Source organism: Corylus avellana, chromosome 7 (assembly GCF_965113065.1).
Source record: "Corylus avellana chromosome 7, dhCorAvel1.hap1.2, whole genome shotgun sequence".
Classification (NCBI taxonomy): domain Eukaryota; kingdom Viridiplantae; phylum Streptophyta; class Magnoliopsida; order Fagales; family Betulaceae; genus Corylus; species Corylus avellana.
Genome location: NC_142496.1, coordinates 25,396,187 through 25,416,659, shown reverse-complemented (window position 1 = coordinate 25,416,659; position 20,473 = coordinate 25,396,187). Strand labels below are relative to the sequence as shown.

Here is a 20,473-nt window from a genome sequence, read left to right as displayed (position 1 = left end):
TTTGGGGGCAGTGCTCCACCTAAATTCGCCTCTGATTGCATCCCATTCTAAACGACACAGGATGGGTAACATCTCTACTCGTTGGCATAGCTTGGATTAGTTTTTGAGAATTGTAGTTATAATTTTGGACTAATATGATAAATATTATGGTTAAATTCACTTTACCCCTGAAATTTCAGGGGATTTTTCAATTCGAACTTTAATATTTAAAAATTGGCAATGTATCTCCCTAATGTTTCAAAAATTTTCAATTAAGACCCTTTATTACTAATTTTCGTCTAATTGAACGGAAATCATCCCACGTGCGTCTCACATGAGATTTTGATACCCTCTATTCTAATTTTTTTCTAATTAAAACTTATGAAATTACGTAATTACTCTCAATTTCATAGGTTTTAATAAAAGTAATTTAAATAATTTCATAGGTTTTAATGAGAGTAAAATTGGAATAAAAGACATCAAAATCCCACGTGAGACGCACCTGTGATGATTTCCGTCCAATTAGACGAAAATTAGTAATGGATAGTCTAAATTGAAAATTTTTGAAACATTAGGAGGTACATTGTCAATTTTTAAATATTGGAGTTCGAATTGAAAAGCTCATAAAATTTAATGGAGGTAAAGTGAATTTTCTCCTAAATATTAAATTAATAAAAAAAAAGGAAGTAATGTTAAAAGTTTCTTTTATATATATATATATATATATATATTTTTATGTCATTCCAAAAATAAGGTAATTTATAAAATTATCATTTTGCTCAAACTACTCTAAGACCCAATTCCATCAAAATATAAGTAAAATTCAAAATAATTTGCACTAATCATTAAGAATTTTTTTTTTTTTTTTTTGAAAGAGAAAATTCATGCCTTAATATTTATCTAATTGTTTTGATTGTATTAGGACCACACGCTTGTTGGTGCAAAAATATCTGCTCAACACGATAGAGGATAAGATTCAAAATGGTTCCACGTGATTCTCTATATCTGTCCGACTCAAGACACATCTCCCAAAGGAATCTTCATTTTTCCAACGTGGCCCCCCCGGCTATCCGTGGCGAACGTCGTCGTTTTACAGCGTCCACTTTCTACCTTCTAGTTTTACATCGCACTCGAACGCGCCTAACAATGGACACAAATTTTTTATAAATATGAATCAGTCTCTACAAACGATAATAATTTAAAAAATATATGTCCTTTTAGATGCTGATTTGTAAAAAAAAAAATTTAGAGACCGGTACCTAGGAAATTTCTATCCCTTAATAATTACTGGGTCGGTGATGACATGTCACACGTGTACGGTGTACCAACAGCAAACTGCCCTTTGGCTGTGGGCCTGTGGTTTAAAACCAGTTGCATAATTCGTTTTTGGACGTTTGCGTTGAAATAGAAAGATTTGGACGTTTCCGCCTATGGAACCAACAACTTCAAGATTCCGTTGGCGTGATTTAATTAGAGAAGATTCACTGTCGTTTATCATGAGCTTCATATACAACTTCGGGACGATCTTATCTCTTATTTTATATTATTATCTGTTTTACGTATAATTCAATATTCTTTTTTATACGCGTGAAATCATTATAGGAGATTAAAAAATATAAAATTGGAAATATAAAACAAAAAGGTACATCATTGTATTATATAAATGTTATAAATTTTTTTTAAAATAACATAAATATGTAAAATTTCAAGATATGAAACTAAATGATGATCCACCAAATGCATGGATGCATGTATAACAAAAATGGATTTTTAGAAAGATAGTTCTACTTTAGAACATTGGCTCCAAAAGGGCTACTAAATCACGTGCGTCAGCTGTGCTTATGATATGAAGAAGGCTGGGGCCTTTAAAAATAATGCTAGTTCTTCCATTTAGATTACTCCCTACATTTCGCTCTCCCTCTTCGCTCGTTTTCTGCGGAGGATTCAAGCGTTCTTTGAGCGAATCCACCGTCTCGCGCGCGCTCTCTCAGCTGGGTCTCTTAACATTCATTTTGATTTTTGTTTGGGTTATTTAGGAGGCGGCCAGGTCATCATGGTTGAGAGCGTAGAGAGCGGGGCGGTGGAGGTCTTCGATCCGATTGCTGTGGTGGCGGAGCCGTTGCCAGCGAACGGCGAGATGGGGCGAGCGAAAGAGAAAGCTAACGTCAGGGAGATCGTGCTGGGGCGAAATGTACACACAATGTGCTTGCCCATCACGGAGCCCGACGCCAACGACGAGTGCACCGGCGATAAGGAGGCATACATGGCTAGCGTGTTGGCTCGCTACAGAAAGACCCTCATTGAACGGACTAAACACCATTTAGGTGATCAGAATAATCTGAAGCTTAAGCCCCCGCTTGTCCAAAAACTTAAAATCTAAAGAAAACGACGAATTTAATAATTTAATTAATTCTTTAACACATTTTTTTTTTTATAACTATATGTTAATTCATCACCTTTTCAAGACATTGGGGTGTTATGTAGTTTCCTTACTTGAAATAGTAATATCTCTTGCAGGTTATCCTTATAATCTGGACTTCGATTATGGTGATCTGGCGCAATTGCAGCATTTCTCCATTAACAATCTCGGTGATCCTTTTATTGAGAGCAACTATGGTGTCCATTCAAGGCCGTTTGAAGTTGGCGTTTTAGATTGGTTTGCTCGTCTCTGGGAAATAGAGAAGAACGAATATTGGGGATACATCACAAATTGTGGTACAGAAGGCAATCTTCATGGGGTTTTAGTTGGGTTAGTGACGTTGAACTTTCACCTGGTTATTTTTACTTTTACGTCACTTGAAATTCTTCTTTGTCCAAGAAGAGTGCAACTAAAAAAAGCTCAACTTTGCAGGAGGGAAGTGTTCCCGGATGGGATTTTGTACGCGTCCCGTGACTCCCATTATTCTATTTTTAAAGCAGCCCGAATGTATAGAATGGAGTGTGTTAAGGTTGGCACTTTGGTTTCTGGTGAGATTGATTGTGCAGATTTTAAAGTTAAGCTACTTGCAAACAAAGACAAACCTGCCATCATCAATGTTAATATAGGTATCTCTACATGCATTCTCCTTTGTTTAATTGCTTGAATGAATTACTCATATAGTTATATTGTAGGGACAACCGTCAAAGGTGCTGTTGATGACCTTGATCTTGTAATACAAACTTTGGAAGAATGTGGATTCACACATGACCGGTTCTACATTCATTGTGATGGAGCTTTATTTGGACTTATGATGCCTTTTGTCAAACGAGTAAGTTATTTTTTCAATTCCTGCTGTTGAGGACAGGAAGGTGTCACCACCTGCCTTTTATATTCATTGCATATGTCCTGTTCATGTACAAAGTTATTTGCTTCTACCTATGGGAAACGGGATCTGATCTGTTTTTTTTTTTTTTTTTTTTTTTTTTTTTTTTTTTTCTGTAGAGAAACTGGACCTAAAATTGTCCTAAATGGTTATCTTGGTGATATTTTTTTTAAAGAATCTAGCCTTCCTATAAAGACTTGAGTGGATATAGTACTTTTAGATGTCTTTGATGAATCCATTAAATAGATGAGCCTGAATTGTTCATTTTTAGTACTATACATAACAAAAGTATAGATAATTCCTATAGTCTAGTTTTTCATGAGTAAATGAAAATTGAAAGATTGTCTCAGATAGCTGTTGTAGTGCTTCATGTTGTAGTAATTCTAACTTTATCTAAATCTTGGGCGAGTTGTTTTTTTTGGCTCATTTTCTTGCTGGTGATCAGGCACCAAAGGTTACTTTTAAGAAGCCCATAGGCAGTGTGAGTGTTTCTGGCCATAAGCTTGTTGGATGTCCAATGCCTTGCGGTGTTCAGATAACAAGGCTGGAGCACATCAATGCGCTGTCAAGAAATGTTGAGTATATTGCTTCAAGGGATGCCACAATAATGGGAAGCCGGAATGGTCATGCTCCTATCTTCCTGTGGTACACCCTCAACAGAAAAGGCTACAAAGGGTTCCAGAAAGAAGTACAGAAATGCCTTAGAAATGCTCACTATTTGAAAGCTTGCCTATTTGCTGCTGGTATTAGTGCCATGCTAAATGAGCTCAGCAGCACAGTTGTGTTTGAGCGACCTTTGGATGAGGAGTTCATTCGCAGGTGGCAGTTAGCTTGCCAAGGAAATATTGCACATGTGGTGGTGATGCCAAATGTCACCATTGAGAAGCTGGATGATTTCTTGAAGGAATTAGTGGAAAAACGTTCAACTTGGTATCCGGGTGGAAAAGTCCAGCCTCCTTGTATTGCAACAGAGATAGGGAGTGAAAATTGTCTTTGCACTCTGCATAAGTCAGTCACTAGGGAGTGAGAGAATTTGTCTTTGTACTCTGCATAAGTCAGTCACTAGGGAGTGAGAATTCTCTTTGTACTCTGCATAATTGAGTTATTGTTTTATTCAGATCTTTCCTTTCTGCTGTTGTTGTCTGTAACCAAAGGCTTGATTCAAGTCTTTGCTTTCCCTCTCCCTTGTCCCTGAAAAAAAAAAAAAAAAAGGATTGATCTAAGTCCAATTAGGTCGCTTTTGGAGGGCCCTTTCCCACCCCCCCCCCCCAGCCCCCCCACTATTTCAATGATGCCTTCATATCGGCTTAGCAAATGCCTTATTTTCCTTTTATTGGTCTCAATACATCGTCTTCACAGTGATGGTCAAAGTTGTTGATGAGCTAATTCCAGTCCGTTAACAGTAAAGGGCTTGTTTATCAAATATTGGGAGCTGCATGTTTGCTTTTCAGTTTCTTAGCATGAACCATTGGGAGCGAGAACCTGCTTGTGTGCAGAATAGGTCCGAGCTTAGTATGTTGTCACTTTTTCCTATTCGAAATTTTTGCTTGCTTCCTTTCAGTTATCAAGTTATTTCCCAAGCACTTTCCATTCCTTTGTAGAGATCAAAGGGACGTAAAATGAATCTAAGACTTCTCAGATTTATCGTCAGCATTAGTCACATTTTCTGCTTGTTCAAGAAGGCTGTCGGTGGCAGGTGGACTTGAAAACTCAAATTGCAACTACACTAGGGCATCTTACGAATTTTCATTACTTTTTTTTTTCTGCTTCGATCATGTTTTCGTACTTGCTGGAGCAGTTTTGAATCATAATTGCTAATTGCACTGGTTGGGGCTTTTATTGACATTTAAAACACTAATGCATAATACCCCAGAACAGAGTACAATCAGTTCTGTTTTCACGATTGTCAATTAAAGCAATTTTTATGATGCATTTATGCAATTTAGTTTAATTCATATTCGATCCGTACTGAAAGGTGAAAGTATTGAATTTATGTTGCCAAAGGGTGAAAATGTCTGCAATATTTCATACAAAAATAATGCAAAATAGCTGGAAACTTTTGTGCAGAATTCCTCATATTTCCATGGATGATTGAAGAATTAAGTGCTTTAGAACTAAACAGCATGATCTGCTTTCAGCATACACATGGAGCCATGGAGGGCCTTATGATCTATCTAAAAATCCACTTATCCTAACGTTTCTTTCTGCTTTACTAACAATTCAAATGAAAGGTATGAGCAATGCTTTGTGATGGAAAGTTTCAAAGTTGTTTACATTGCAGCTGATATAGGGTATGACATTTCCTGTCTTACTTTTCATAATTAATGTCTAGTGCCACTGATGATAAGTAACCTATTGGTATCTTTCTATAAAGGATACTTTTTTTTTTTTTTTTTTCTATAAAGGATACTTGCTTGTACTAGAAGATAGGTCTTCTTCAAGGGATAGATGTTGTTTGCTCTTCTTTATCCTTCTTGTTCTGCTTAAGCTTCTATATTCACTTCTTCTGTTCTCCTGTTTTTATGCTTTAGGATTTCCTGTAGCAGAAATGTTTTACAGTGGCTCAACTACAATCGGATACTTGTTTTTTGGCATCCTTACAAGTGTTGGCTGGACTGAATCATCTTTCTCCAGAGGTCTCCACCTGTGATAGAGATCACAATTTCAGAACCGGAATTGTAAGTCTTCGAAATCAGGAAATGGCTATTGTTAAGTGATATGTACAATAAAAGAAGTATTTAGGCTGCCAAGAAACTAATTAATACGCACAATAATCTGGCTTTTCCAAGGCCTGGATGGGCAGCATTTATATTTCTTTGATTTCTGTTTCTTTTTTTTTTAAAAAAAAATAATAATAATTTGCTCATCTTACTTGTATCTGCAGACCAGATAATGAATGAAAATGGATATTTCAAGCTTGGCCAGGTTGATTCCGGGGCACATACGTGGGCCGCTACCAAAACCAAGAAAGCTGAAAGGCTTTAGCGGTTCCTGCATTTGATTGAGAAATTATTTCCGAGCACGAAAAAGGAAGGTATAGAAGTGGACTGCTGATTGATGAACTGGGAAGAGCTTACATCGAATCTGGAAGGGTCAAACTTTTGGGGATCGGGGAAAACTTCAGGGTCATGGTGGATGGAAACAACATCCAGGTTAACTGACCAACCTTTCTTGATTTTATATCCTGTAATATTCAAAAAATAACTTATAATCGCAATCATATTTCTGCAGATCATATTGGCATTGGCTATCTGATTTGTGGAGTCATACCATCAATCTCAAAATCCTGGGCTGCTTTTCTTGAAAACCAACGAAGTATCGTGGCTCTCCGAAGAGTTTCATGAATTACCTGAACAAAAATGAAAGACCAAAGAATTCAGAACTTGTGAGATGTCAACAAAGAATGAGTAATTAAAGCCAATAACGACTAATGTCCTGCTCACTTTGGTGGTGTAGGGCATGTTGTTAACTTCAGCCCATGTGAGATATTCTCCTTCCTTTCTCTTTGCTTGAATTTGTACGTGTTCCTCCTGCATATCCACCATCCAATTAACTTCAAGGTGTAGAGCTGAAGAAAATAAAATTTACTGCTTTGAATTTTCGAAGTGAACAATACCCTGAGTTGTTCCAGAACAGCAGGATTTTCTCCAAGGAATTGGATCAGCCATGTGAGAGCAGCAGTGGTAGTGTCATGACCAGCAACTAGCAGAGTGAGTATATTGTCTTTCAACTGTGTATCAGTGAGTTTGTTTTCATCATGTGCTCCATCTGCTCCTTTGCTGTGTTTCATTATCAGTGATTCTAAGAAATCTTTTTGGAAGCGTTCTCCATTTCTCCTCCTGGAAATTATGTAGTCTAACATGGCGTACATCCTATCCCGAGCCTTGTTAGACAGATGGAACATTGAGTTAGAGAAAACTTCAAGAACTTTCCTCTCTTTATATTTGAAGTTGCAGTTCTTCTGATGCATGAGTTTCTCAAAAAACTCATTGCTACAATTTGGTATTATAATAACTTTGTTACCTTGATACCGCGACAAAAAGCTGTTCCTGGTATTTTAAATGGCAAAGAAGCAAATGAGGAAGAAATGAGTTTGAAATTGGCCCGAAACTTTTCCTGCTCCTCGCCTGTGGGTTCTAAGCTCATTATCATGTTTCCAATCACTTTGAGAGTGAACTGCATAAGTTAAAAGATTTAGTTATTTCTCCAGAAGCGACTTTTAAGACTTGGAAATGTGCACTTTTGACTCAATGACCAAAACTCAACTGTAGAAGCCTCTTCAAGAACCAAAACTGTTCTTCCAGGCCATTGATCCAATGTTTGAATTGCCAGCATATTGATAAACTGAAAATATCTTTTCAGGCCATCAATTGACAGGGGCTCAGCGATAAGCCGTCGAAGCCGTTTGTGTGCTTCTCCAGTGGTTTGGAGCAAGCTGGTAGGGCCTAGCACCTGCTTGCCTGCATAGAAGAGGTTCAAGCTCACCAACCCATCTTTTCCTGTCAACAAGACCTTGCTTGCTTCCCTCCCTGTCATGAAGATGGTGAATCTCCCCAAAACGCTAGTCTTAAACACCTTTCCATATCTACAAGTAAAATCCATAGATAGAATAGTTAAAACAGATCATTTTTGTATATTACCTTTTACCTACAGAATTTGACGGATTACCTCTGCTGCCTCTTCTTCATGAAGCTGTAAACACCAGATGGACTTGAAAAGTCTGCAAGAAATGAGAAGCTTTCACCTACAACAGGCGAACCCAAGCTACCTGGTATTTCCTCCATTTCTTTTGGTGAAGCCCATGAATACAGCAAGAAGAAAGCTGAAAGCACGAACATGGAAAGAAGCACCAACGTTAGTAAGATGCTCATATCCATGGCCACTCAGTGAATCAGCAGAAAGCACGAAATGTAAGGCAACCAAAAATGACCCCATATATATAATGTTGTTACATTAATCTTAGCCGCATAGTATTTTAGGAAACTTGCAATATTCCTCTACCTAGGAAATAACTATGACTTGGACTTATTCATATTCTTATCCAAAAATACTACATCCTCCACTGCAATCATCACCAATAATTTCTTTGTCATTGCACATGTTAAAGTAATGCTGCTTTTATCCAATTTCTTGTTATTTTCTTGGGTTTGTATCTAGCTAGCTAGCTAGGCTTGTTCTTCTCATCCTTCTTCGTCAAAAGCTGAAATATATACGGCAGACAAATATTAGATGATAAAGATATTTTGTTTGCCGTCCTTGAGTTCACCCTTTATTAAATCTAAAGTCACCATCTTACATATGAAGAAATGTACATGAGACATCCCTTCTTTGTCACTTTCGTTGAGGGTGTTAGATTAATTAGTTGATTAAATTACCAGCTAGTTCCTTGGAGGATGGTCATTGCTCAAGAACTGAAACGGGATCTTTGGACAGGTACATAGGCTGCGTTTGTTAATGGTGATACAATTTACCAAGGACCCACCTGAGCCTTGGTCCATATCATTGCTCAATATCTAAAAAAGGATCTCTGGACGCCTTTTAGTTTGTTTTTTTTTTTTTGTTTTTTTTGGAGATAGCAAAGGAAAATAGAAAGGGGTCAAGGCGGGTCTTTCCCACTTTGGATGCGTACAGAAAAAAATAAAAGAACGAAAAGTGGGAATGGTTTCTATAACAATGATGAGAAGCGGCCCATTTGGCAACAACATGTAACTGGAGATCATCTCTCAAGAAAAAAAAGAAGACAAAAGAAACAGAATGTATGTAATAATAGGGGTGAGGCCCATTCAGAACGGAGGTTGGCATTGTTGATGACATGATAGTGGATAAGGGGATCTTTGGACGCCTTTTAGTTGATTTGTTATGAACCCTTTTTATTGTTTTGTTTAGATTAATTATATTACTATGATGCTCACTGTAACTAAATTACATATACAAGGAAACGAGCATATAAGAATTGGTGTATAGAACAAAAGAGAGTTTGTTGTTTGGCGTAAAGCATATATCTAACTCTATGATGCTCCGTCGATATCACAATTGCAAGTTTGCAACGTTTGCCCTTAACACTAATAACATTTTAGCTCGAGTCACCCAGCCATGGCGTTTAATCAAAAGGGTATTAACCTCGATAACTAAGAGAGGATTAAGGTTAATTGGTGCTGCTGCTGCAAGAGATTATTGGAGAAAGCAAGGCTTGCGTTGCCATTGACGAACATAAGCTGATGATACCAGACGTGATTGACATACGAACAAGATGCAAGTCAAACCTTAGAAAAAGAAAAAAAATTAAAAAAAAAGTTGAATTTCTAAATAATCTGATAGGGCAACATACTCTAGGCAGCTTAAATCCGAATGAAAAATGTCCAAGTGGTCCTTGATATTTTATCTTTTATCATATAACTCTTTAAAATTTAAAAATTTATCGAAGCACTCTCTAAGATTCACACCGTTATCAATTGACTCCCTCCATACTCCTTCCATTAACTTTTTGTAACAATCATGAGTGACACGTGCTAACTAGACTCTCGGTAGGCTCGTTTCGTTCAACTAGCTTGCAGACATGAATCTTTGCGGCTACCATTTGCTGCATTGTCCGAATACTTTAGTGTTGTTCACTAACTTTCCTGCTTCTTGCCTTATTGTGTTAAAAAGGGTTCTTCGCACGGGGATGGGGGGGTGGTGGACATAGATTAGTTACAAACTTGTCTAAGCGTCTCTAATGGCCCTTGAGGAAGGGGGGAGGGAGGTTACCAAACTTCCGGAGAGGGGAAAGAAAGCGTCTTCCATGCCATGAAATGTTTGGGAGAGAGACTATTGATAGTCTTGGAAATAGATAGGGCATTAGGAACGAGATCTTCATGATAAGCTTTGTTCCTAGAAAACCACATATGATGGTATTAACATGTTTTTTTAACAATATTAACAAGAAGATAATAACTTCTATAAGGTTGTGACACAAACCAAGCCAGCAAGCCTATAAAATTGTAGTAGATGAGGGATTTTTTTAGGTCAGATTTAGTGTTTTTGGTGCATTTGCTTTTTTTGTTCTGTATGACTGTATCAACCTCTCATTTGAGGGTACAAATGCCTTGTTTGTCAAACAACACCCACCCCACGACATTGTGCGCTACAATTAATTTGCAGCAAACCTTGATAATCTAAAAAGCTGTTTCTCAAGACTTATGAAGCGAGTTTTGGTCTGGTCTGAAGGAAAAAATGGTACTGTGTAAAATTATCTTTTCGTCCTCCTGTCACCATAGCAAGGGAAAATTATATTTTCTTCCTTCATCTCTTTCTTCTTTTCTCCATTCAGACTCTCTTTTGCTCCATCCTCGAATCCCAGCGCATAGCCAAGAAAAACAAAAGGCAATATGCCTTAGGAGAGCTCCAGACAGTCACTCTGGACATCTCCTCAACCTATATCGAAGAGCAAGGTTAGTGGATTACACTTCTTCTATCATCGTGTAAACCCATTTGCCCCCTCTCAAATGGGTTTGAGCTTGAAGAGGAAGGAAAAGTTGGGTTTGTAGAGCAATAATGGGTTTGAGCTTTGCTGACAGAAAGACAAATACGTACTTTTAGTGAGCAAGTTTTTTAAACTTCAGAAAGATCATGTTGCTTCATTCGTATTCAAAAGCAGGCTTTTGTAGATTCTCAAGATTGGCTGCAGACATTGTTCCTTAACGCACAGTGCCGTGGGGGTGGGGTGTTGTTTAACAAACGGTGCCAAAATGCTTGATTTGTTCAACAACCTTATAGAAGTTATTCTCCTCAAAAAACTTGGTTGACTAGTAAAACAAAAAATGGTCCAGATAGTAGGAAAAAACTAGAGAAATTATTAATTTTCACCCTCGGTCTCTCCCATCCTTCCAAATTTCTAAATCACCATTAAATCTCTAGGCCCATGTCCTTCCAAATTTCTAAATCACCATTAAATCTCTAGGCCCATGTGTAAGACCGGCATGAGCCCTACATATCCAATGATATTAAAAATTGAGAGAATAGAAAAGAACCAGGAAAAGATGTATAGCAATTAGCACATCTCTAAAAATTATTAACTTATGCAGGGTTCTCTACGCTAAGACTACTCAGACGGAAAAGCTAATATGTCAACAAATTTCCATGTTGGCTTGAATTTTGTCAAACCTGACAATATAAAAATCTCTTTTAAGACGTTTTATTAAAATAAATTTTTTTTTTTTTTGACAAAAAAAAAAAAGCCCTTGAGAGAAAAAATATTTGAAATTGACATGTATTATAAAATATTTATGAAATAAAAAATGTTATATCTAAAATTAATATTTGTATTTAAATGTTCTTAAAGAATTCTGGCAGGTTTACCCTGGGTGAACCTACCGACAATTGTGGTAGGTATAACAAAGTTCTTCATGAATATTCGAGAAACAAGCTGTTTTACTAACACACGCAACATATAATAAAAGGAGTAACTAGATATGATTGTTGATCTTCCATGGGCCGCACATGTCATGCATACTTTTTCATAACTTAAAATGCACATGTGTGTAGAGAATTAATTGTCTACAGCCGATGAGAAATGACAGTGATACTTACAATGACCTCGGTGCTCCATCTGGACTTTTTACACAAACCCAGAGTGGCATAAAGCTTACCGACAATTTACATCAACCACCTTATAAATAATAAACATCTAGTGATAAAAGGAGAAATAGAAGTCAACACAAAACAATACATCAGTCCCGATCCTTTGAAAAGATTCCCTCTATATGCCAATTAAAAAAAAAGCAAGAAAAGACTTCCCATAAAGACAATGAGAAATGATGGCCTTGTAAGTTCTACTGATGGTTAAAAATGACTCCTATTTTTACATCATGGCCACACGAAAAATGTTCTCAATGAGAAGCATATTATCTCTATTTAAGTTTCATCATTCTAAAGCATGAGCTCCTTGTTCTCTAAGTAGTACAAAGCGACAATGTTCATCCATGATCCAACCATTACTTATCCTAGCAGGGGTTGCTCTACACCATATTTTGAGGAAATCCTATCCTAAAGAGTAGTGGAAACAGCCATATCTGCAACTGATACAAGGGACTAATCCAAGCAACACCTTTTACAATTTTTAACCTGCAATACGTATACATATATATGCATATATGTACATGATGATACCTGCAACGAATTACTTACCCTCTAATTCAGAAACATCAATTTACTGCTAAACCTGTGATATTACTACCCCCTCTTGTTGAAGTCCAAGAAGCTAGGGCGAGGCTGCCCATTTAGAGTCTGCTGGTTGTTGGTGGATGACTGTGTCATGTAAAGCTGTTGCTGCTGTTCCTGTGGCTGGGTCTGAGGGCTACCAAAGTGATGTAAGGATTGCTGGTGGGAGGAATATTGAGGGGGTAACCCTCTGTTGAAAGGGCTGCCATTGACAGCTTGATGGCCTGCTGCTATCTTAAGCCGCTGCACTTCTTCTCTCAATGCTTCATTCAGAGCTGTAGACCACATAAAAGGAATAATTACATTCATTCCTCAAAACTAACAAGAAGGGAATGCAGAAAGACATCAAACCCCAAACGGTTATTATTTCTAGGAATTTGAAAACCAGATGGAAACCAAACCGTTGCAGTCTCTTTCTATGACACTTAAAAGAAAGATTTCAAAAAATATTCAAGAAATTTATTGATTCAGTTGTTTGGTGCTTGCTTGCGCCGTTGATGGTTTACTGGAATTCATATCAAGCTCTGAATAGGCTAAATATGTATCAACCCATCCTTGAGGCTCCACAAGTCCCCTATAAAGTGGCATAATCACAGTTGACAAAATGCATACCGTCTCTAAGATGTGCTTGCTGCTCCATAGCCTGTAATCGCAGTTTAAGCTCCTTATTCTCAACAGTCAATCCAGAAGTGTCTCTCTGAATCACGTGAAATATACATGAGAAACTTTCAATGCTTTCAACACTTTTAACATTTTTTCTTCTTCTGTTTTTCCTTATTTTACTTCAGTTTGTAAACTCAAACCAATGTAATAGCCAATAAGTTGCAACATGAGATCAAATTTATATGACCAGCAGCTCAGTCCAAGAAAATTGGTAGACATCACTACAATAATCATTGTCATATAGCATCCTAGATGCAACAAATGCTGAAAATAAAATCGGACGAGGAGGTGTGTAGAATGACAAAAAGGAAACAGAAACACAAATAAAATATGGGGCATTCAATGGAACCATTGAGCAACATTACATAAACCCTAATGGAACACACTCTGACACACATATGTGCTTGAACACACCCCATACATTTGGCTGGTATAAAAACAAATGTTTATCATCATATAAATGAGTAGCACATCTACAACATGCACTAATGAATAATATGTAGTCAACAATAAAGGATAATGTGGTTGTTTTTCTAGCATAGTATACGGGACACTGCAAGCATCGTAGACTGGTTTAAGCACACAATGTCTCGACAAGAATACTATGCAACAACAGTAGAGAAGCATCTTACATATCATAGGACCAACTCAACATCGGAAACCTAGTCTGATGAAGGTCTGATGCATATTTCATGAAAATAATGGCCATTTCACATTCCTTGCTTGTCTGCAGTGTGTGCTGACGTCACATGCTAAGCAGACTAGGGTGGCAATATAGAGCTTTTATTTTAACCACATGATAACATTTATAAGATTTTAAATATGAAACTACTTTGTAAAATTGTCCTAAGAGTTTAGCTAAAACATCTATCATGCATGAAGTCTGATCGTAACTATGACTTTGGAGTTGCATTCAAGAGGCGATATGGGTAACCAAGAAAACAGGCCCACAAAATCTAGACATATGAGAACATACAAATGTGGCAATTTGTGTAGGTACGACACTAGAAACCTTGTCAAAGTTAAATACAAAGTACAGACCAATAGACAATAAAATCCATTCCAAGTAAGCTACCTCATCCCCCATCAACCGCATTATCATAGCCTCCAAATACAACATATAGTTTTTTACAAGGCAGATAACATCTATCAGATAGAATGACACTAAAACGTAATCTTTAACTTTTGTGAATCTATGCTAACATGATTCATCAAAAACCAATATCCCGGGCTGAATTTTATCAAGTTGACATACCAAACTGAGTCCTCTCCATATAAAAATTCATGAAACGTCCAAAGTTTATGTTACTATTGCATTTGTGGTCCATGAAACATGTGATTGCTTAATATTTTCCCAGTCCATAAATCTATCCCATGTTAAACTTCATCAAGCTGCAGATGTCTAAAAGAATGAAATAGCGACTACAGCAATTTATGACGTTTCCTTAATGGTAAGATTGTTAATAACAAAAAGATACCAGACACCTCTTCTACAAATATCACAGAGCTCCCCGAAAACAACATTCCAACTTTCACCAACCTTCCAAGGTTGTAACAATCAATTATTCTCTCCATTAAACTATAACATTTACAGTTTCATAGACTGCTAGGAACAGATAGTTTTCACTTGATGTTTATTAACGAGAATGCCAAACACCGCCTGCTACTAAACAAATATCATTGACCTCTGTCCACAAACCGTTTCTGACATCAAGCAACAATTGATTTAGTATCAATTAACTGTGTTTTGCATGAAATCAATCACCTTTTAAAAAATAAAAAATAAAATCAATCAATTTTTTTTTTTTTTTTGATAAGTAAATAAAATCCATCACTTAAAGAGAAAAAATAAGACAGTCACGTCACTGGTATTGATAACATAGACAATACAACTAAAGGATTCAACAGTTTCTTGAACTGCTTTGAGTTAATAAAAGCGTGCAAGTCTGTCCTCAAAACCCTACAGGCTTCAGAAACCAACACACATCGTGAAGTCACAAATAGAAGTATGATATACAAAGGCATATAAAGAAGGAAAGGAAGTTAATCCATGTATTGGGTTCTCATTGGATAAATCCACAATCATGAGAACTGTGGAATTCAAAATCAATATGCATGATAAATCCAGATCATAATTAGCCATGGGGTTCCATTGTATACCAAGAACTTAAAAATACTATCTCAATCCATATATCTCTCCTTAAAAGCTGCAAGTGAAAAAGGGTCATACCTGTAGCATAGTGACCTGTGCCGACAGGGTAGTTGCTTCTGTCTGAAGCGTCTGCACCTTCCTCTCCAGCTCACCCGTGTAACGTGTCTTCCTTTCCTTTGATCGTGCCGCGGATTGCCTATTAGCTAGAATCCTAATATGCAAAATGAAAATCATCAATTGCATCAACTTGAAATATATACCATCACTTCTGAACTCTGAAAATCAAAACGAAATTACGCAAAATTGACACCAACCAAGATACGGAAGTGAGAAAACCTCTGCTAATCATTCACAAATCAAGCATAAACACAGAACATAAATCGCAAACTCATAGCATATCAAAACCCTCAGCCAGAACAAGGTAAAGAAATATTTTTAAGAAGAAGAAAAAAAAACCCCAAAGGTAGAGCTTACCTTTTAGCTCTTTTGGGATCAATCAGCGCAAGCTCCGCGAGTCTATCAGGCGCCATGGACTTCTTCATAGCGTCCAGAGCCCCCATGGCGGAGTCGGCCTCAAACGACGCCGTCGAAGACCCGTCCATGGAGTTGCTATGCCTGTGACGGTGCACCCTCTTCTCCCCCAGCCCCACCGCCTCCTTGGCGTCGCCGAGGCTCAGGCCGTCGAAGAAGTCCGAGTCCACGGACAGGCTCCGGAAGTGATGGGCCGCGGGCCCGGAGGCGGTGGGCCTGGGCTTGGACTCGTCGGAGGACTTGGAGGAGGAATCGACGGCCATGGGAGCGCCACTTGGCGGGGGCGATGGAGATGGCAGGGCGGAGAGGTCGAGGTCGGAGGGGTCGAAGAGGAGGAGGTCGTCGAGGTTCGGGAAGCGGAAGGAGGTGTCCGAGTGGGCCCGCCGGTGGTAGGACCCCCGATGCGGGGTCTCCGGCATCTGGTCCAGGTCCACCACGCCCGGTGCGGACTTTCCTGTGAACTGCGGGTCCATTTGCTGCTGCTGGTGCTAGTGCAGGTGCTGCTGGTGGTGGTTAAGCGGCTAAGGTGGTGGGGGGGACAAATAATGATGTCCAAAGCTAGTATGCTTGCAAATGGAACATGTTTAGCCACTCAGATGTGATTCATTACCAAATAAATCTTACTTTTAAGGATTAAATCAATGATATTGTCTTGGACTTACCATTTATTGGCTTCGGTGTATGGTTTATCAATAAGAAATAAGAACCATATGTTAAGGGAAAAAAAAAAAAACGCATTAAGGTGATAGCCAAATGGATATATTAAAAGGTAAAATATAAATGTTATTTAGTATACTGTAATATTATTTAATAATGTGGTAGTAAAAATTGAAAAATGTTAGGTATTTTCTTGGTCCTATATGAATATTATTTTTTAAAAATTAGGTGAGATAAATAATGACTAGTTTTTTAAAAAATAATATTCAACTAAGACTAGGAGAACACTAAGATAATACCATAAACGGTTACTCCAATTATATAAGAGTGTATAACAGTTTATTAAATAGCTTTATTTAAGTCTTCAAAAGGCAACTCAATTGGGTGAGATCACGTCTTATGAAGTGGAGATCACTAGTTCGAATTCTCCTCCCTCCTATTGTGCGGACATGTAAAAAAAAAAGCTTTATTCAAGTGTTATTAAGATATTACAATTTTTATTATAAATTACCTTATGAATAAAAATGGTAGTGCATAAATAGTGAAATAATTAAACAAAAAGATTGAATGGTCAATTTAATTAATTAGTCACTAACTTGTAATAAAAATGGTAAAATGGTTTAGATGCTATCACTTCAATTTGTAAAAATTGTTGTAATAAAATACAGGGCGTTCTTCCCTCCTCCATCATTGGCCCGGCCTTCTCCTCCATTAGTAGTTGTAATATTATCACATGCATCCCATCATTGGCTCGACCCGCTTCTCCACTTTTCACTGAGCTGCGCCGATCAACCAACGGAGTCCCACGTGCTGACGCATGGATCTCACGCACCAACGCGTGTCTTCTCAGGAATATATACGATGCCATGCTCTTCCGCTGTTGCTTCTGTTGGGTTTTTTTTTTTTTTTTTTTGTTATTTTTTTTCTTTTAGTGTGTTTCGCTTTGTTCGTTTTGTCATAGTCTTTGGGTCAAGGGAGATTGTTTTTCTCCTGACCTTTGGGTCGATGAGGGTTAGATTGGTGTGAGGATTATTTCTCACGGCCGAAAAATAAGATTATGAATAATATGAGCTACCTATATCTTAGATCTAAAGCTTGTTTGATATTGCGTTTAATGGGCATAAAAGTGTTTTTAACACTAAAAAAGTCCGTTTGAGAAAAAAAAAATACTCGTTTGATAAAAAAAATTAAAAGTATTTTAAGTGTTCAAAAGGCTAAAAATGGCCAAAATCTACTTTTCTTTTTTATTTAAAAACTTTATTTCTCAAAACGTAATCCTAAACAGATTCTTAGTATGCTTTTGAAGGCCAAAACATATCTATTTTATAACTAAAGTTGTACATAGGTTTAGAGATATTGCTGTCATAGGTAGACTTTGATTATAAGAATTTTTTCGATCGACATTGTAATAATATAGCAATTGATTATATTATGTTGGGGTTTTATGCAATGTGATAATAGATCTGTTATGCTTAGATCTTCTATAAATAAAATTTGAAAGATTCATAAAAAAAAAAAGAAAAAAAAAAAGAAGCAATAACTAACTAGTCTTAATTTCATCTATTTTAATTAAAAGGAATCTTAACAAACAAAAAAAACCTATTTATTTTGCCGTGTTTTCTGTCTCTTTAGTCTCTTCTTTGACCCAACAATCATTTCTATCGGGATTCGGGACATAAAAAATGAAGTTTGTAAACAAATTCGGGTTACTAAACCCAATTGTTCCATCATATCATATTGACAATTGACAAATGACAACCATCGATGGGGGATATATAACATACTAATTTAAAATTGTTTTTATCAACATTTTTCTTCACACACATATATATATATATATATAACTTAATGTTTTTGGTCAAACCTACTGCCTGCTTTCGGCTGGCCCTAATTATCGAGGAGTTTGAGACCAAAAAATTAATGTATTCCTGTTTGTTGTACTTCTGTAAATGTTACCAAATTTATAGCGCCCTTCCGCTGTAGTTTTATAGAGGGGCAGTGGCCAAACAATTTGTGCAGATCAAAAATATGGTTAAATTCGAAAGATGCTTTATTTACCGTACCAATTACGAACAATGGAACCAAAATTTGGTTTTGCTATATGTACCACCAATCAATCAAGTTAAAATTGTCGACAACAGTCGAGTCCGTAAAGGCGTGATTTGTCGTCTCCTCTCGCCTCTTTATGTCTTCGCTAGTTGTTCTAGGCTGAAATTTCCTACAATCATTTATACTGATCACAATGCAACGTGGTAAATAATTGATCTGTTCGAATAGGTAGTCAAACATATTGCAATCCCCCAAATCCTCTTGCTAATCATTTTTGCTTTTCATCTACAGAATATAGGCAGAATATCACATGAATGATATTAGAAATTATATTTTTATCCTACAATGCTAATACGAACTAGTATTTGTTTAAAATAAAATAAAATTCAACAATTAATTGGAACTCCCACATTAATATTGTGAGATTAGAATGTAATATATAATAATTTTCTATTATATTAGCCATTTTGCCACAATTCACAATTAGACGTTAGCCATCATGCCCACCTATCTCATATGCATCCATGATATATTTACTTGCACTAAAATAAGCCAAAAAGGAAAATACAGTGTTCTATTGCTTAACTAAACGGCTGTCAAGAATAGTTCAAATCGTTGTATAGTATAGTCTACATTCCCCGAAAATTGACTTTCTTTTTTAATTTTTACCTGCCCTTTTAATGTTTTTTGTTTTCAAAAAAAAAATAAAAAAAAATAGCCTTTTAAAATTGCATAAAGTCTGAAGGCTAATGTAAGGGTGATAATTCGTGTTCATGTGTTGAGTTCGGGTCGTATCAAGATATGAATATAAGACTATATAAATCAATCTTAACTAGATTCATTTAAATTAGGGGTGAGTATAACCAACCTGTACCCACAAAATCGCCTTGCCCCACTTCAAAATTCACAGATCCCATATTAAAAGTTAGAGGCATGGACTTAAATCGTGTGTAACCGCGTGATGCGGGTCGGGTCGGGTCAGACTTCGAAAATCAAATCCACCCCGGCCATGAAATCTTGAAGATCTGGCCAAAATTCAACTGGCTTGAAAAAAAGCCATGTAAAATCTTTCTTGGGGATGTGGGAAATTGGTGCTTTGTACCAAAAGCAAGCCATAAATATAAAGAGGCCCGGCCCATTAAGATGGAAGCTTGATTTGGGGGTTCTGGGGCGGCTTTATTTTAATTTGTTTGATGAGAAATTAATGATTACTCTATTCTCTCATTCTACTCTTCGAGTTTGATTTTGAATTAGCTTGGATGACAACGAACGAATACCAATTTAAAATGATCCTGTCGGGATCCAATGTGTTTACTTTCGTGATGGTCATAAGTGTAGTTTTCGCTTCTTCCATTGCGGCAAATATTGGGAAGCTTCTATGGATAGATCACACAACGAATAGCTCTTTTAGAGCTCTATCTACACCCACATGAGCGGTGCTGCCACCTGGGAGAGACTCACCAACAATAAGACGAGAGATTTGACCAAAAAAAAAGAACAAGAAAAAAAGCGGAAAACTAAAACTGTAAACAAATGGCCAATGATCTAAACCCTAAGACTTTAATATCATGTTATATTTTGCATGAACGGTTTAGACACAAAAATGTGGAGGTACGTTACTCTTTCCTTTAGGTAGCCTATTACTCCTCTTATTATATAGGTTTAGAAAAATATTACAATGACAAAATAACCCAAAGTGTTTAGGAGGTTTCTCTTGTAGAGATTTTCAACAATTATTTTTATATATTTTCAGATTTGTTAGTATGATCTAGAAATGATTTGGATCATACTAACAAATTTCCCACATCCACAAGAAATTGACATTGAAAAATGAAAAATAGACAATATCTCGTAGGAGTACAAAGATCATTGTAATTCGACTGACTTTTAATTAAGCCCGTTATATATTGAACTATAAAATAATACAATTATCAAAAATAAC

At 36.9% G+C, this 20,473-nt stretch overlaps 3 protein-coding genes across 3 annotated transcripts; 1 reads left to right on the top strand and 2 right to left on the bottom strand.

Moving 5' to 3' along the window:
• The first annotated feature begins 1,866 nt into the window (after positions 1 to 1,866).
• EMB1075 (Pyridoxal phosphate (PLP)-dependent transferases superfamily protein) lies at positions 1,867 to 4,253 on the top strand. Its single transcript, XM_059599722.2, is given in 6 exon segments — positions 1,867 to 2,303; positions 2,497 to 2,728; positions 2,831 to 3,024; positions 3,091 to 3,227; positions 3,727 to 4,132; positions 4,135 to 4,253. Coding segments are annotated over 6 exon segments (1,269 nt in total). The 5' UTR covers positions 1,867 to 2,032; the 3' UTR covers positions 4,164 to 4,253.
• Positions 4,254 to 5,740: 1,487 nt separating this feature from the next.
• On the bottom strand, positions 5,741 to 8,432 carry LOC132185908 (abscisic acid 8'-hydroxylase 3-like). Its single transcript, XM_088518218.1, has 9 exons — positions 7,950 to 8,432; positions 7,548 to 7,866; positions 7,305 to 7,457; positions 6,898 to 7,164; positions 6,725 to 6,811; positions 6,552 to 6,630; positions 6,359 to 6,465; positions 6,154 to 6,272; positions 5,741 to 5,925 (listed from the first exon to the last, which is right to left on the bottom strand). The coding sequence occupies exons 1-9, from the start codon at positions 8,156 to 8,158 to the stop codon at positions 5,835 to 5,837; spliced, it is 1,431 nt and encodes a 476-aa protein (XP_088374344.1). The 5' UTR covers positions 8,159 to 8,432; the 3' UTR covers positions 5,741 to 5,834.
• Positions 8,433 to 12,143: 3,711 nt separating this feature from the next.
• VIP1 (VIRE2-interacting protein 1) lies at positions 12,144 to 16,446 on the bottom strand. Its single transcript, XM_059599652.2, has 4 exons — positions 15,769 to 16,446; positions 15,373 to 15,505; positions 13,092 to 13,176; positions 12,144 to 12,754 (listed from the first exon to the last, which is right to left on the bottom strand). The coding sequence occupies exons 1-4, from the start codon at positions 16,296 to 16,298 to the stop codon at positions 12,492 to 12,494; spliced, it is 1,011 nt and encodes a 336-aa protein (XP_059455635.2). The 5' UTR covers positions 16,299 to 16,446; the 3' UTR covers positions 12,144 to 12,491.
• Between the last annotated feature and the right edge of the window lie 4,027 nt (positions 16,447 to 20,473).

Bases quoted from the DNA above. Each gene is read 5' to 3' on its own strand.
- VIP1 (XM_059599652.2), bottom strand. From the start codon at position 16,298: ATGGACCCGCAGTTCACAGGAAAGTCCGCACCGGGCGTGGTGGACCTG. The intron at 13,177-15,372 runs GTATGACCCTTT...CACGTGATTCAG, and splicing joins CACAGGTCACTATGCTACAG to AGAGACACTTCTGGATTGAC. The intron at 12,755-13,091 runs GTATGCATTTTG...TGTGGTCTACAG, and splicing joins GCAAGCACATCTTAGAGACG to CTCTGAATGAAGCATTGAGA.
- LOC132185908 (XM_088518218.1), bottom strand. From the start codon at position 8,158: ATGGATATGAGCATCTTACTAACGTTGGTGCTTCTTTCCATGTTCGTG. The intron at 6,466-6,551 runs GTATGACTCCAC...TGAATATTACAG, and splicing joins CCAGGATTTTGAGATTGATG to GATATAAAATCAAGAAAGGT. The intron at 5,926-6,153 runs GTAAGATGAGCA...TCTCTATCACAG, and splicing joins TATCTGGTCTGCAGATACAA to GTGGAGACCTCTGGAGAAAG.